Source organism: Nicotiana tabacum, chromosome 10 (assembly GCF_000715075.1).
Source record: "Nicotiana tabacum cultivar K326 chromosome 10, ASM71507v2, whole genome shotgun sequence".
NCBI classification, from domain to species: Eukaryota; Viridiplantae; Streptophyta; class Magnoliopsida; order Solanales; family Solanaceae; genus Nicotiana; species Nicotiana tabacum.
The window spans coordinates 110,219,241-110,237,312 of NC_134089.1; the positions used below are offsets into that span (position 1 = coordinate 110,219,241).

Consider the following 18,072-nt stretch of genomic DNA (forward strand, 5'->3'; position numbering starts at 1 on the left):
ATTGATAATTTATTAACTGAAAATTCTACAGCTCTAATACGTAATAGCTGCAATTATATTTACAGTTACTCAGTAGTAATGTAAATTTCCACTCAAACTGGAAAATTTCCACTTAAAGCACTAAAATTGAATTAACATATTAAGCTGATTTTAACATATCCCGATGGTGCACATGACTTAATATATTTACTTTTTTGCTATTTGGAGCTGGCTAAATAATTTTCCGTTTAAATATAATTTTTTTATTCTTTTTCAAAATAAAAATAAAAATATTGTTTGTTCATAGAATTTGATCAGATTTTCTCCAATTAGCTTTTAGGTGAAAATTTTTTTTCTACCAATAAATTTTTATTTTTTTCAAATAAAATACATATCCAAACATAATTTTAACTATCAAAAATAATTTTTTAATATAATTTTTAAATTTATTTTTTAAGTTTTAATCAAATATATATCTCATTATAGAGGAAAAGGAAAAAAAAAAAACTAAAAATGGACAAAAATATCAGTGATACCTTCTTTACTGCTTCGTAGAAAACGGCAAAATAATAAAAGGGAAGTCTCTATATTTATCGTAACAGTTTAAAGAGACCATAATCTCCTTACTATCCCCACCCACTCTTTCCCATTTACAAGACTACTACAATCCCATCTCTATTGTTGAAATTGAAATTGAAAATAAAATAAAAATCCCATCTCTCTTTTTCTCTCTCTCCAATTTAGCATTTATAGCAAAAATATATTGTTACATTTTTCTCTCACGTTTAATAGAGAAAGAGAGAGAGATCTGAAGAAGTCTGACTCATTTCTCTCAATCTCTCTTTCAGACGGCCCTCTTCAATTTTTGTCAAATAAGGGTACGAAGGAAAGGGGCCAGCCCAGCACTCCTTTCTCTAAATCTCAAACCCTTAGTTTTTCCTATACTCAGTAAGTCTCCTCCATTTTACTATTTCAGTTTCGTTACTGTTTCTTCTTACTATTATTCCCTGTTTGTCTTTTTTACCCTTTTTGAGTTTATGTTAATTTCTTCGATCTGTATTGATCTTGGCCCTTGTAAAGTTTCATTCACTTTAATTTAGTACAGATGATTTGGGTTTTGTTTTTTTGACAGGAGGGTGGCTTGAATTATCATTTTTTTGCTGCAAAAATCTGATCTTTATGTGATTTTATATTTTTACTGATTATACTTAGCGATTTGAACTATTTTTCAGTTTCTTTTTTGCTTTCTTTTGCATGATGGCATTTGATTTTGTATTGGATGCACCTTTTCTTTGTTAAAGATCCAATCTTTGGTTTTGATTTTTTTGTCCTTTAAAGGTTTATGGGGTTTTTATTATTCGCTTTTCCTCTGAGATGATGCTATTTTAAATCTTTTTTAATTGATCTGATTGTTAGAGGGAGTAGCTGATCTTGTGATCAAAGATCTGTTTTTTAACTGCTCAATAAATTCTGGTCTGTTCCTAGTTCTTGATCATGGATTAATAGGATCCTGTGGGCTGAATCATTCTGCATTAATAGTTTTAATGTTTAGTCCATCTTGAGCTCGATATGTTAAGAGTCTTGCATATCACATTACTCTTGTTGCTATCAACTACTGTGTATGTTCTGGATTATGTAGTAGTTTGTAAGTACATAAATTTGCTAATGTGTTCAATGTTTGCATGTATCAGGATCAGGCACCTTTTTGGTTTTGTAATTTAATAAAATAATGGGGATAGATGTGGAAGCTAAGTTAGTTCATGTTCCAGTTGAAGCTGGAAGTGAGCAGAGCAACCTTCTGAAAGAAAATGGAAAGATGAATCATGGTTCAGGGATTACCGAGCCTATAAAATTTGGTTCTCATGGTACTGAAGAACCTAAGAAGGAGGAAGTAAGCAGAACTCCTGTGAGCAACGTACCGAAGGATGCTGTTGAGGACTGGCCTGAACCTAAGCAGATCCATTCGTTCTATCTTGTTAAGTTTCGGAGATTTGAAGACCCAAAATTGAAGGCTAAAATTGAACTGGCTGAGAGAGAGCTACAGAAAAAGAACCAAGCTAGATCTCAGATTATTGAAAAATTAAAGGCTAAAAGGGTGAGTTTTTGGGTGAATCTAACGTCAGCTGAATATTTCAAGATCATATATTGTTTATGTTACTCGGTGTGTAGCATAGTCCTCTCTCTCTTGAACTGTCAAAGTTCAGGAGTTGTTTACAACATGATCTTATCCTCATTTCTCTCTTTCTCATTTTCTTGCCTTGTATACATCCTTGATTTGCAGTTCAATTCTTGCATGCACATATCCGTGTTAAGTGTTTGAAACTGCAAGCTGTGTCTCTTACTTAAAAAGAGAACTTTTCTCTTGCATGCCAAATTGTTCTCTTACCAGAGAGAACACATTGGTAAAGTGATGGATGACTTCAGGGATAAACTCAGCAAAGCAATATATAGTTCCCAGTTGGACACCGATAAGTGCAAGAAAAAGGATGGTAACAGAAATTGCAATAGACTCATGCTTAGTGACTTATTTTTCAGATTTTTTATTATGTCATTGCTGTCCTACAATTTGAACTTGAAAATATAATTCAGCAAGCTATGTAAAGTTGATATTGCCTATTGCATGGTCTTTTTTGTTAGTTGTCAATTTGTCCAAACCCTGTTCTTGTGGAAGTATGACAGCTATAATCAAATAACTCCTCGAGTATTTGCAGGCAGAACGATCGAAGGTAATTGAACAAAGGAAATCTCTCAGCGCTGAGAATAAGGAATTTTGGAGTACTATTGATGAGAAAAGAAAGGAAATGGAACCTCTGCAACAGGCCTTGGGCCAGCTCCGCGGTGCTAGGGATGCAGGCCGAGAGAGGGGTCCTATAGTATGTTCATCCGAGCAGGAGCTCAATAGTCTTGTAAGCACTTGTTTATAACTTTAATTATCCTTCAGCTTAGGTTTGTTCCGTCATTATTCTTAGCTTTTCTCTTTTGCCTTTAGTCACTAAGTTCCATTGCAAACGAATAATGCCAATTTTATTTTGGCAATTGAGTAGATTAAGAGTCTGCAGTACCGCATTCAGCATGAAAGCATTCCTCTGAACGAAGAGAAGCAAATTCTCCGGGAAATCAAACAACTTGAAGGGACAAGGGAAGCTGTTAAAGAAAAGGCTGCAGCAAGGGCACAGATTCATGAATCGTTGGGTGAAAAAGAATCAATCCAGAACCAGGTCAAAGTAAGGCTTTTAAGTTATGTTTCTCTTTTATTGATGCAAAATATTCTATGCCTAAAATATCATGTTATTTTGCCATAATCTGCCTGTAGTAACTTCTAACACACTTTGTGGTGCTGTAGCTTATGAGTGTTGGCCTGGATGGAGTTCGTAAGGGGCAGCAGGAGGTTAAGGCCAAGCTTAAGCAAATAGATGATCAGATTGACGCCATAAGCAAGCAGATCAACTTATTGGATGAGGAATTGAAGGAAGTCGTGGAGAAGAGGGACAAGACGTATGAACATATTCAGGAATTGAGAAAACAGCGTGAAGAAGGGGTATGCTACTCTGCTTCCTTGTTGACTGAACTGTCTCACTATTTTTGCTAAAAAGAGGGTTATATTATTTTTTTGCTCAGATTAAATCCCATTGATTTGATGAATGGACAACAATCAATTGGTCATGAGACACTTAAAAAACTGTGCTTCTACTGATGGTGTAGTTGAGTAATCTGTTCCCATGTTTGATCACACGTTCTTGTTATGTTGTCCTGTGTTGATCTCTGTATTCTTGTAATTCCTGTTTAAGGTGTAGGAATTTGGTGAGGGATCTGATTTTTCTCCATCCTTCTTTAGACTATTTTGTTAGGAAATCATTATACAGCAGTTAGAAATATTTCATTTCTGTTTACTACACTGGTTCCATGTCCTGGCAAGTTACACGAGGATTGTCTTGATTTTATACAGATAATGACTTCAGATTTAGTTAAAAATCATATTTGGGAGTTACTAGCTAGCCTCATATGTATTTATTTGATTAACTATTGCATCTGTCCTTGGTGATTATCTTCTAGACCCCCCTCTCTCCCACAAAAAAAAAAAAAATGAGAAAAAGAAAGGAACTGAATAAGGAACATCAGCTGAGAGCCCGAGAGGGTCTCAAGGAGATGCCTGTTGATTTCATTCAATGTTCCGTATACACTGTGAAAATCTTCCAACAGCGTTTGCTGACTTTTGGAAATTGAAATGTTCTCTTATTACTGCAAGCATCAAGAGAAATAGGTTTTTAGACTGAGGTGATCTTTATAACCAATTTCTTCCAATTTTTCAGAATTCTTCTTTCTACCAAAACTCCAATGTGTTGCACAAAGTTAAACAACTTGCAGATCAAAAGGATGTTGACGCCCTTAGAGAGCTCTCAGTTACAGAGGTATGCTGGATCTTTCACCTTCAGTTGCACAATTTGCAGTTTTCTATGTTTACATTGACAATTAACCTTTCTTCTTTTCACTAGGTCGATAAGTTCATGTCTCTCTGGTGTGGTAAAAAGCCTTTTAGGGATGACTATGAGAGGAGACTCTTGCAGTCGCTTGATATCAGGCAGTTGAGCAGGGATGGCAGAATGAGGAATCCCGACGAAAAGCCTCTGGTGCTATCAGAAGTACCTACTGTCTCCCGAACCGAGGTTCCAGCAAGAGCTAATGCAAAACCTGTAAAGGAAGATCATGTGTCTGTTGACGCTGCTCCTGTTCAGAAAGAACAGAAGGAGAAGAGTAGCAAGCAGCCAAATGATTCTCACGTTAGAAACACAAAACGCGCCGAGAAAAAAGATGTCGTTGATGAAGAAGAGGAAATTTATGGTTTGGAAAAGATACCCAAGGATATTAATTCCAAGAAAAATGAAGTTGACGAGGCAACGCTGAAGGAGATGAAGAAAGAGGAGGAGATAGCAAAAAATAGACAGGCTATGGAGAGGAAGAAAAAGCTGGCAGAGAAAGCAGCTGCAAAAGCTGCAAAGAAAGCTCAGCTAGAAGCTGAAAAGAAGCTCAAGGAAATTATCCCTCTGATTCTTTATAATTCTACCATTTCCGTGGTTTTATTTCGTTGTAAACATTCAGATTAGCTGTGGGCTTATCTAGTTACTTTCAACTCCTTTCAGGAACGTGAGAAGAGAGCGAGGAAGAAGGGCGGATCTTCTGTTGCAGATCAGGAACCAACTGAGGAACCAACCGAAACACCTGCAGAGGTTGCCGAGGAAGAAAAAGCGGAGGAAAATGTTGAAACAACCCTTGCACCCAAGGTCAAGGCACGGAAAGAGAATACCGTTAGGCATAGAGCAACACGTGCAAGAGGCTCGGAGCTTCCTAAAGCTATACTAAAGCGCAAGAAAGCAACGAACTATTGGCTATGGGCTGGTGCTCCTGCTGCTCTGGTAGTTGTGATACTTCTAGTTGTCGGATACATATATCTTCAAAAGTAAAATGAGTTGGGAGAGTGAAAACAAAGACATTTGGCTTTAGTGCCTTACAATACTGCAATAGTAAGTCCTGTTTAGTTTATCATAACGTTATTTCATGTTTCTTGCATCCTAGTCTGGGATGGAAAACTCATAATGTTGCTCGTAGATGCGGCCTATCTGAGATATTAGCTGAGAGAGCCTACATGTTTTATTTGTTTGGTGTAGTTGCAGTTGTTGACATTTTGCTTAAAGACTGTCATCTGGACCTTTTCCTTTGTAGACATTGATATTTTATCATCTTCCTACTTATTTTTTTCGTTGAGAACCATTACCATTGACATTTACAATGATTTATATTATATATGTCAAGTTGTGCAACAACAAACAAACCCAGGGGAGATAATGTGTACGCAGTCTTAGACTTATGTGAAGTTGTATGTGGTGACATTTTGGTATGATATACATCTGTCCCACTACTACATGCTAGAATTGAAAAGATGCTCACTTTGAGCATTATTTCGTTCGATGGGAGAGTGGTAAGTTCTGTTTGACTATTAACTATTTCCATTATGGAGAGCAGCAAATTTGGTCCCAAGGTTGATGTTGAGTGGGATTTGATATAAAAACATGTTCTTTTTGACAGCAAACTTATTTTTTCATTTATTCTTTGGGTAATGAAATAGGACTTGAAACTTTTATTAGGTGGTATGCATTTTATTCTTTTAATTAGTTATAAAACATCATTCTAAGTCCTTTAATTATTTAGGAGTAAAGATAAGCTTTATGAACTCCTGAAACATACAGTAAACTCTTTAGTTAGGATTAATATTTTGTTGAATTCCTTTAATTCTTCCAGTCTCTTTTAAATAAGTAATAAAATTCCATGCAAAAATACGCTACATTAAAAATATATGTAAGGCAACTCAACAATTATATTGAAACCTAATTGAAAGATCTATATTTCAATATTGCTATAGGGTTGTCTTTACTTTTAAGACTAATTGAAGAGATAATTAGGCTGCTGGCTTAACCCAAAAATTTAAGAGCTACAATTACACTTGTTTATTTTCTAAGTATGCTTTATGGGGGATCGGTTGTTTCATGTTTGCTTCTCAAAGGCAAAGACTAAGCTTGGGATTAGATTTTGATCTAAGGGTGTGTTTGGTACGAAGGAGAATGTTTTCCATGGAAAAAAAGTGGTTTTATAACTTATATTTCCTTATTTGGTTGGCGAGGAAAACTTTTTTTGAAAAATATTTTATAGTGTTTGGTTAGAGAGTAGAAAATAATTTTTTATGCTACTCTCCTCACCCTCTTCCCCCAAGTCCCCATGTTTCTTGTGATCTCCTTCCCCCTCCTCCCCCTCCAAATACCCAATGTTTTTAGGACTTTATTTTCTTCAAAAATTTAATTATTCTTCTAAAAAATTCACACAAACCCAAAGGAACTAATGCATTGCAATTTTTTTTACGCAAAAATAACGTTAAAATTTGTGCTCCATAACTAAAAAGAAAATACTCTTTTTTTTGTTCAAAAAAAAAAAATACTCTTTCTACAACATGAAAATAAAGTACTTGTTTTGTTGAAATGAAAGAAAATACTTTTTCTTGAAATGAAAGAAAATACTTTTTCTACATCATGAAAAGAAAATACTTTTTTTTTTGTTGAAATGAAAGAAATACTTTTTATTACATCATTTTGTTGAAAGGAAAGAATTTTTTTTACATCATGAAAAGAAAGTATCTTTTTGTTAAAATGAAAAAATACCTTTTTTATATCATGAAAAGAAAAATACTCATTTGTTGAAATGAAAAAAAAGTACTCTATCTATAACATGAAAAGAAAGTATCATTAATAATTTATCTATTTAGGGTGGGGTAGGGACAGGGGTGGGGTGGGGTGGATGGGTGATCGGGTGGGGTTGGGTTGGTAGGGGGTGGGGGTGGGGGTGAATTGGTGGGATGAAAAATAAGGTGGAGAATATTAAAAAAGAGTTTTTGAAAATATTTTCCCTTCTATTGATGGGGAAAACATGATGAGAAAAATGATTTCCAAAACATTTAGGCCAACCAAACATGAGAAAATTAGAAAATATTTTTCGAAAAATAACACACCCTAAGTTTTGCGAGTTTACCTTTGGATTCGAGGCAAACAATACCAAAACAAAAGTAAATTGATTGAAATTGGAATTGATAGTAAGCGTCGAGTGGTTTCTGGTATTTAAAACAGAAAAAGGATCAGTTGAAGTTTGATTTTATGTATATAAAAATTAGTACTTCAACTGACATCAGCTTACCCTTCAAATTACTCAGACGACGTCCAGAGCAACAATATTCAATCTACATGAATTCGTATCAATCATTTGTCCCAACAATTCCAATATAATTCATCTCGGATTCATACTAGCTATAAGCCATTTATATCTCATTCCCTTCATTGTTTCAACAATTCATATCCATTAATTCCATATATGGTAATTGGTATTATTCAAGCAGTTGGAGTAATTACCCAGCTCATTATTTAATCCCATGTTATTATTCATTCTCTTTTAGATAGATCCAAAAAGTGCCAATAGTAGGAAGACCTCCTTGATAAATATTTACACCATCTGATTATTCACTAGATAATAAGTTTATTAGGGTGTGACAAAAAAAATAAACTTGTGATTTCACTGATAATATTAAAAGATATTAACACTATGTTGCATAAAATTTAGATCCTTAGATTACTAAATGAATCGTCGGATTTGTTGTTAACCCTCTTTGCCACACAACATATATAGGTCCTCTAGGAACTGGAAAGACTCTTTCAAGTTTCAAGTCTTCTGCGTATTATCTTAAGTTAGGACGATAACAATTTGGACTTTTGGTAGCAAAAACCTTATTAACTTGTCAATCTACAGTGTCCTTCATAACAAGCGTATTGTTGAAAATACACATTTTTATGGGTATTAAAGTGTCTAATAGGTATAAGAATTTGTTTAGGTGTTAAAATAAAATTGGTGTTATTTACCCAAAAAATGAGTAACAATTAAATTTGTATGCAGTTTAAAGGATATGTAATTCAATTCAATACGAATGATTTAAGAACAACAAACAATTAAGTTAAAGATAAAATGAAAGATCGAACCAATTGTAATGCAATGATCACGCCTAATCATTGGATGCAAATAAGAAAAGAGAATAACTGAGGATACGTTTAATAATAGAAATTGAACTTTTATTGCTTTTATTTGTTTGTCAACCATGTGCCAGAATAAAAAAAAAAGTCCCATCAGTCACGTCATTTTGACTTCGGATGCGTGTCAGCCGCCGGTTGACCGTCCCCGAATACGAAACGTCACGCATTGATTACCCCTTCTCTATAAAAGCTTCAGTCCCTTTTTTCACTTTTTAACTTTCCGATTCCAAAATTCCTTAATTTACCCCCGAGCTTTTCACTTATCCTTAACCCCTTCAAATCTTCATACATTGCTCCATAGATCTTCATATTTTCATCTCCCCATCTTCAAATCTTCATATTCTATCTTTAAATCTTCAAATCTGACCTTCATATCTTTATCCTTATCTTCAAATCTTCATCCTTACCTTCAAACCTCCATCACCGCCTTCAAAACATTATATTTTCCAAAATTCAATGGTAAAGACTTCGAAATCTATGCCTCAACAGACAACCCCTTTCAACTTCTAACCCGACTCGGAACCTCCCTTGAAGAGCTTCATCCCCGGAGGCTGTTCCATTGAGAAGGACTTCAAGGTCGAAAAAGCCTCCAGTCGATAGGACCGAGGCGAGGGAGTATGGAGGTACATATGCTCCATTACCGAGGATACACTCCCTACATTTCAGGAGGAATGTAATTGGGAGGGCAAGAAAGTGGTCGTCCTCGGTCCCGATGAGGACATAACCACTCATGTTGAGGGGTACCTAAGTGTTTACACTTACCCCTACACACTTGTCCCGGTGGATCACATAAGCTTTAGCTTTTGCAAAAGGTGCAAGGTTTTCCTCAGACAGATTCAGCCGTCCTTTTGGAGGATTGTAATCCTCCTGTGCCATTTTGTCAATAACACTGAAGCACCTCAATTCACCATCGACCACTTGCTTCATCTCTACAGTCCCCGAGTTTTCCAAGGGGGGTTAATCAAGCTCATTCGTCGGGCAAGTAAAGCTCCATTTTCGAGCATCCATGAAGATTAGGATCGAGTCTAGCAAGGAGATTCGTTCGAGTAAAAACCGAAAATCTCATTCCTTCCGAATTCTTGCCGTTCCCTAAAAAGTGGAACTTAGCACATAAGTTTCTTTCCCTTCCGAGTACTTGGAATTTCTTTTGTTCTTTTTTTTCCCTTATTGCCTGCTTCTACTATCGTGCAGCAGTTTCCTGAGTTCCCAATGCAATCCCTCGCTTCAAAGAGTGGGTTAAGGGGATCTGCAAATAATTGTCATGCTTTGAGCTCCAATGGCGCAAAATCTCCAAGGGCAAGTGGGATGCCCGTTTCCATGGTGAGTGCTCCTCTGGGACAGGTTTACTTTTAATACTTAACTGTTATTTCCACTAAGTTTTTTTTTCTTTTGTAGGTTTTTCTAAGACCACTAAGCTTCGACAATTGGACGAGGATGAGTCTATGTCCTAACTTGATAAACCCTCCGTTTCGGGATAGCTTGGAGCTGATGCATATGAGGAGAAAATGAGAAAATAGAGGAAATCTCTTGGCTCCCCGGACGCCGAAGCCAAGAAGAAGAGGGTAACTGTCTGGGTTCGAAAAAGTAACAAGAAGAGTACCCGAGCCAAAGTACTGTACTATGACTCCCTCTACCGGCTCAGGGATTGCCCTAAATATGACGATCTCTTTATCACCCGTGGGTCGGCCAGTGCTCCTCTGGGACAGGTTTACTTTTAATACTTAACTGTTATTTCCACTAAGTTTTTTTTTCTTTTGTAGGTTTTTCTAAGACCACTAAGCTTCGACAATTGGACGAGGATGAGTCTATGTCCTAACTTGATAAACCCTCCGTTTCGGGATAGCTTGGAGCTGATGCATATGAGGAGAAAATGAGAAAATAGAGGAAATCTCTTGGCTCCCCGGACGCCGAAGCCAAGAAGAAGAGGGTAACTATCTGGGTTCGAAAAAGTAACAAGAAGATTACCTGAGCCAAAGTACTGTACTATGACTCCCTCTACCGGCTCAGGGATTGCCCTAAATATGACGATCTCTTTGTCACCCGTGGGTCGACCATTGATGATGAAGAACAGGAGACAATCGGAGGAAGTGGCCGAGATACCTATTCATCTTTAGCCCTAGATCAAGAGGGAAAATCCGACGCTACGGTCTCCCAAGAAGCTATTCCTACTCCAAGGGAAGTTGCCGGTGTCATTGACATCGCGGAATCACCGTCCCAAATAGAGTCTTTATTCGATGATGCTCAAGTTTCCAAGGAGAAGCCAAATGAGATGGCACAAGCTGCAAATGAGGCCCTCAACATGTTCTTTTACGTCACAGACATGGGCGCATTGGAGGACTATTCTGGGTTTGGTCACCTGGAGATCCCCCAAAAGGACCTGTCATTAGGGGCAGGCGAGCCAAGCTCGATCCCGAAGTTGGTGAGCCAGTTTCTGGCACCGAGCGTGGATCCTGACCATAAAATAACGGTTCTGTTTACTATTCGATAGACACCCAGGTGCTATCTGCTCCGGTGGGTGTGGACAAATATCTTCATTTCCTGGTGACCGAAGAGGACCAGGCAAAAATGAACGAAGTAGGCACATCGAGCCTTTTCAATGAGGCACAACAAGCCTAAACAGGGTAAGTTTCCCCTTCCTTTTGCCCTTTGTGTATCTTATTTAACTTCAGCATGCCGTCATGATCTTATCATTTTGTTTTTCAGGCTTCGGTGCTCCACTATGAAAGCTTCCTTCAGTCTCGAATGGAAGTTAGCCAGCTCAAGTTTGAGCTTAAAGAGCAATTTCGGCAGAAGGACATGTATATAGTTCTCAGTGAGCAAAAAGACGAGGCTCTCAAGGATCTCCCTATTCTTCGAGCCGAGCTGGAAAAAGCTCAAAATAAGGTTTTGTCCGTGAAATGATGCCGAACTAGTCGATAAGGTAAGGATTTTTGAGGTTAAAAATGAGAGGTTACGCGCAGTGACTAATAATGCAACCTCGCAGGTCCAAGAGAAGATAGACCTGATTGACTAGCTTCGGGTCGAGATGAACGAGCTCAACACTTCGACCGAGATATTGAGGAGCAGGATGGACCTTTTGGCCTAAAAAAAGAGGCTACAAAAAAGGAGTTGGCCCGGTCAAGGACCAGCTTCGGGTGGCAAAGGATAAGGCCGACAAGTGGTCTCGACTAATGATAAGCTTTGGGCACAACTGGATTCAGCCATCTCGGAAGGGGACGATCTCGGCCGTGAATATATTGCGCTGAAGTCCAAGTTAGAGGTAGCCTTGACTGATTCCTTCAAGGTCGAGAAAATGTTGGCCCAATACAAGAGCAATGTGGAAATAGCCGAGGCCCGCTTAATAACAAAGCCCGAGTATGTAAAGCGGATGTCCTGCAGGGAGACCATCGAAGAGATTCATGCTCAAGGGTTTGATCTGTCGGCCGAGATTAAAGAGGCTGGAGGCCGAGGCTAAAAAGTTGTATGAGCTCGAAGGTCCCGAAGGGTCCGGTGCTGAGTCGAGGTCTCTCTTTTTTGTTTATTTTAAGGTCGTTTTATCGTGCCTTTGTAAATGCTTTTTGGAATATATATAAAAAATTTCCTCCGACAACAGTGTGTCTTTTATTTTTTAGCATCTGTTTGTAATTTTTTGTTTAACATTAGCATAGAATTGGAAGTAATCTGGAGTACCCATTCTCCAGAAGCCCGAATGAGGCATGGTTGCGATAATAACTTGAAGTTGTTTGTGGCATCAAAATCTTGATAAAAATGAAGGCCTTTAAGATACTTGAGTGTTTTAGTCATACACAGCAATGTTTTGCCAAGGGTAACCCTTTAATAGGTTTTTATCATACGTAAGAGACTTACTTTCTGAGTACGAACTTGGACGTCTTCAAGCCGTTTTAGGTTTCCCGTAGCCTTTCATTTTCGGGCCCTGCCTAATAGGCTTGGTACCTCTGGGATTTGGTAGCCCGGGTCATCCAATTTTTTTATTAAACGACAGTCCCCGAGTCAGGGCAGCCCGTAGAATTTAGGATCCGTTATTCGTTCTAAGTAATTCAGCGAATGCATCTATGATGAAAAAATGCATAGTGATAAAATATAAAGGCAAATTTCTTCATTACTTTGTATGTAGAGTACATAATCAATGGCGCATAAGCCTTATGCCATGTCAAGAGTGGGCTACATAAGTATGGTTTGTTTGACTGTCTGACCCTTACAACGAATCCTAATTACCAAGCCTTGGCTTTTCATATTAAGTAATAATGCCTTCTAAGGATCCTAACTGAGGGGGTAATGGTCCCTAGTATTTGAGGCCAAACTTGTGAGGGCTCGAATACTATTGGTCCCGTGTAGTTAATCAGCAACTTTCAGCTTTAGGCCGACCTTCGAAACTAAAGTAGCACATTTGACTATTTCCTCGTTAAATACCTTGCCGTAAAACTCACTTCGAGGAAAAATAGGTTCAAGGAAAAAAGAGTACAACACATGCTTTCAGACCTAATAGTCACATTTTCCCTCGGCCGAGTACCTGCATAAATTAATACGTAATATAACAAATTTCAAAAGGGAATTGTGCTCGTACCTTAGCAGTAGTACCACTTTAAGTGTGCGACGTTCCAGCTGTTTGGTAGTTGTACACCGTTTCCCCACTCGACTTTATATGAACCTTTTTCGATTATTCCGGTAACTCTCTACGGTCCTTCCCAATTCATACCTTGTTTTACACCGTTTGGGTTCCTGGTGTGTAGCATTGCTTTCCTTAACACCAAGTCCCCGACTTGAAAATGTTAAAGGTTAGCTCTTCCATTGTATTACCTCCCTACTTGCTGCTTTTGGGCAGCCAACCGAACTAGGGCAGCTTCCCACCTTTTGTCCAACAAGTTTAGACTCGTGGTCATGGCCTCTCCATTTGACATTTCGGTAGCATACTGGAACTTGAGACTCGATTCCCCCACCTTGATTGGGATTAGGGCTTCCGCACCGTAAATTAGAGAGAACAGAGTCGCTCTTGTACTCGACTTCAAATTCGTTCGGTATGCACACAAGACTTCAGGAAAGATTTCCTTCTGCTTTCCTTTCGAATCGCTCAACTCTTTTTAAAGTTTTAGAGTATAGTTTTGTTCGTTGATTCTGCTTGTCCATTCCCACTAGGGTGGTAAGGTGTTGATAATATCTTTTTGATTTTGTGGGCCGGTATCCCAAATTGACATATTATGTGATCCTAGATGAAGTCGATGACCTCTTTCTCCCAAAACTTTTCGAATGCCTGAGCCTCGACCCACTTGGAAAAATAATCGATCATTGATGTTCGGCCAAAAATATATATATTTTTCCATTGTTGCCTCACGTTCTAGTACTTTTAATCGTCTTTTGAGTGTTAATTATATTAGTTTGTGCTTATATATTATATTTTAATTGTGTAGGAATAAATATATATATATATATATATATTATATTTTAACTGTGTAGGAATAAAGCGGTATAAAGATAACGAGATTTGGAGCAAAATTGATTAAAACGCGGAAGAAAAAGAAAGGAAAATAAACAAATATAATATGGGGGGAAACCCTTTGGTCTTTGTCCCCTAGATTTGAAGACAAGAACAAATGATACAATTGAAATACAAATGAAGGCAAAAAAACGTACCTGGGAAATACAATTAAAAGAGCAGGTGGCAAACATTCTGTTCTCAGCGCCAGGACGGACGCTTGGCGCTGGCTGGACGCTGGAGGCGGAAACTTTTCCTATTTCATTTGGGACAAGGTTATTTCAGCTTACATGGTCCCAATTCATATAAAAGGGGTCTTAAACCTAATTTGGAGGATATCGAATATACTTTGAAGGAGAATTCACGTGGGGCAACACACACCACGCTTGGAGGAGGCTTCTAACTAGTTTTTCTTTCTCTTCTCTTCCTTTAATCTCATAGTTTATTTGTTCTAGAGTTGTTCAGTGCTACATGAACGTTGTGGTTTGAAGCTTGAATTGTTCTTATTATTTTATCATATTCGTTTATTTATTCAATCTTGCACTTAATTATTTGATTGCTTGATCACCAATTGAATACTATCTACGAATCTAGGGCTGAACTCGGGAGAGGGAATTCTAGATTGCATATAAGATTGAGTAGAGCAAGATCTTAACTCCTAGGGAGGACGGATTTGCGGTTAGGATAGGAATATACCTAATCGCCTTGCTTGGTTACTATACAGGAATTATCAATGCGTTCTTGTTAATTCTAATTCCATAGGAATATATGTGTTAGAGTAGCTTGAATATGCAAGTTGTACTTCAGGAGAAGGCTACGAGCAATATTAACCCTATCAACCAATAAACCAGATAAATTAATTAGACGATTTAAGTGGAAAACTCAACGGGATTGTTAGCCAACCCATAACTCTAGAATATTCACTCACATTGAATTCGTCTCTATAATTCGCCAACTTGTTTTCTTTAATCTCTCAATTTGTTACTTTGGATTAATTTTAGTTAAATATTCATATTTTAGGATTCGCTTGAATAGATTAATTGTTTGGTTTAATTTAGTTGATAATTAATCACAAGTCCCTGTAGGTACGATATCTGGACTTACAATCCTATATTACTTGTCGACCATGTATACTTGCGTGTGCGTTTGGGAGCAACAAGTTTTTGGCGCCGTTGCCGGAGACTTAGAAATTAACTATTCTACTAGATTGGACTTTTACTTTTTGCATATTCAAGTTTTTATTTTTTTATTTTTATCTTAGTTTAATATTCTATTATCTTTCTTGTCATGGCATCTTGGAATGATAATTGGTCGAATATTGATTATTCTTATTATGGTGATCCTTGTCCATATTGTGGAGGACCATACTCTGGGCAAAATTGTGCATCTCAATCTGATGTTTGGAATTTTTGTAATGTGTGTGGTTGTCAAGGTGTCCATTGGAATGGTTGTCCTAATTCTTATTATCTTTCCCAAAGTTCTTATTATAATATTTTTAATAATATTTATGAGTTTGATAGGAGCAATGAAGTGGAGGATATGAAAAGCGTGGATCGTATTATGGATATGATAAGGCAAGTAGCCGAGCAACAGGACATGATGATGAGGCAAGTAGCTGAGAAACACGATGAAAATCGAAAGGCTATACAAAGAATTAGTGAAGCAATCATGAGAATGATGGCCGAGACGGAGGAAGTGGCTGAAGAAAGAGAGTTCCCACCAGAAGATAATTTAGAAGAAGCAGATATAGTGAGACAATCTTGGTTAGAGGAACAAGCTTAACTGATAAAATCTCATGGGTTTCTACGTGATGGTCTTTCAAATATTACAGGACAACTGATAGAAGGAAGAACTGAGCTCAGGCAAGAGATAGACCAATTTGGCTCAGATATCCATGACATGCAGGCTCAATTGAATAAAAAGGCTGAGGCGTCTGATGCCCTACAACCAATTTTTGTGGATACTGGCCAGCTTATGGTGCGGAAAGAGGAATCCCAACTATTCGACCAAAATATTATTAATGATGCCAAGGTTGACGAAGAGTGCAAAATTGAGGATGTCAAAAATAATGCAGTTTTGGAGTGGGAGCGTAATGGACCTCATTCTAAACACTTTTCAACATTGTGTTTGGTTGGTGACGTGAGAAATGATCCAGTTGAGCATATGGACGAGTCAATAGGATGAGGAACAAAGTGTTTATATTCTGAAATTTGCCACACCAAGGAAACAAAATGGCATTCTTCACTTAAGGGCCAAGAAGTGCAAGATGCGATATCTATTGCTTGGTTCCTTTATTTTTACGCCACCGCCCCAGGAACGTGACAGAAAAATTGATGAAAAATTGGGGGCGCAATTAATATCCTCAAAGTGGAAGGAAAAGTGGTGAAAGTGATGGCGTCGTGCCGCGACGTTAAGTCAAGCGCTTGTTGGGAGGCAACCCAATTCTATTGTTTTCCTTTTCTTATTTTGTTTATTTTATTGTATTTTTTTTTGTAGTATTATTTTTGTATTTTGTAGGAGTAGGCGCATGGAGTCAAAGCCAATAGTCTTGTGAAAAAGCGAGCAGGTGGTTGAAAGTAAGTGTGAGGTACCCGTACAAAGGATCATACCTGGGAGAAGTCTGAGTATTCCGTGAGCTGCTAATGCTTCGGCCTTTGGCCTATCAGGGAGTCTCTATTACCCTATTGTTATTTTCAGTGTGCATTGAGGACATTGCACAATTTTAAGTGTGGGGTGAGGAGATTGTCTGAACGATTTTCTATGCTATCTTAGCTTAGTTGTAGTACTCATTTTTAGTGTAGTAGTTTTTATTAAAATAAAGAAAAAAAGAATAAAAATCAGAAAATTGAGAGTTTTCCTGATGATGAATTTTGTGGACAGTTTTCTTGAGGGAATAAGGTCCAATAAAAATAAAAAAATCCAAAAATATATTTTATTTTTGTTTCTAGTTAGTTTTAGTTAGATAATAATCCCTCTTGATTTTTCTTTGTGCATCGGTTCTTTTCCAAGGGATGTAACTTGAACCGGGTAAGTTTTTTATTTTATTTTTAGGATTAGATTATTTTTTCTTTATTTTAGGAGTAGAAAAATAGGGAGAAGAAAAACCTTTGTTACTTGTTTGATACTAGCATATTTAGGCCCGAGCTTAAGTAGTAGTTTCCTTTGAGTGCTTAAGTAATGAATAAAATAGCAGACTTTCTGACCCCTAGGATCAACGTTGTGACTCTGTATATAACTTATGCTTATTTTGTTGTTCGCTATGATCCTGTCTGTCTTAGAGTGTAATTGATCTATCTTGATTGATACTTGTGCCATGTGAGATGAGTATGTCTTAGATATATTTCATGTTTTGCATCTTAGTCTAGAACTTGCCCTGCATGTTATTGAAGCGAAATAAAACTCTTTAGAAGATGATAATAGGCTTTCTTTGATATGTCTTGTTTAGCCATTTAAGATATTGTACCACTAGTTAGCCCTTTGAGCCTGTAGCCTTTTGTTTGGAAGCTGTATTTTTTTCCTTGATTCTTTTGTTGAATCCCTAATTTTTGTACCCTACTTCCTTGAGCATTGTTGCTTAGACCGTAATATTAATTGATAAATTTAAAGAATGGGATGGTTAAGTGAAAAATGGTGACCAATGATGGCTGAAAGGTGATGAAAAGTCCCTCTTGAAAAGAATGTGACATAAAAAAGAAAAGAAAAAAGAGAATGAAAAACAATTGCTTTGAAAAAAATGAAACGTTCTTGATATGAGAGAAATACTTGTGAAACAATTGACGAAGAGAGGGCTGAAAAATAAAGTGAAGAGTAGAAAATAATGGGTGATGAAGTCTAAAAGTGCAAAGTGCTTGGGGAAGTGTAAGTCACTATTATATAGTTCTCCTATCCGTCCCTTAGCCAACATTACAACCCGTTAAAGTCCTATTTGATTCTAGTCAAACACACTTAATTAGTTAGATGTACATAATGGGCAAGCCTATGGTTCTTTGTGCATACATGTAAATT

At 37.3% G+C, this 18,072-nt stretch overlaps 1 protein-coding gene across 1 annotated transcript; it reads left to right on the forward strand.

The window, feature by feature from the left end:
• The first annotated feature begins 579 nt into the window (after positions 1 to 579).
• On the forward strand, positions 580 to 5,748 carry LOC107804807 (proton pump-interactor 1). Its single transcript, XM_075223191.1, has 7 exons — positions 580 to 927; positions 1,671 to 2,074; positions 2,691 to 2,885; positions 3,024 to 3,203; positions 3,323 to 3,517; positions 4,290 to 4,388; positions 4,473 to 5,748. The coding sequence occupies exons 2-7, from the start codon at positions 1,709 to 1,711 to the stop codon at positions 5,079 to 5,081; spliced, it is 1,644 nt and encodes a 547-aa protein (XP_075079292.1). The 5' UTR covers positions 580 to 927; positions 1,671 to 1,708; the 3' UTR covers positions 5,082 to 5,748.
• The last annotated feature ends 12,324 nt before the right edge of the window (positions 5,749 to 18,072 follow it).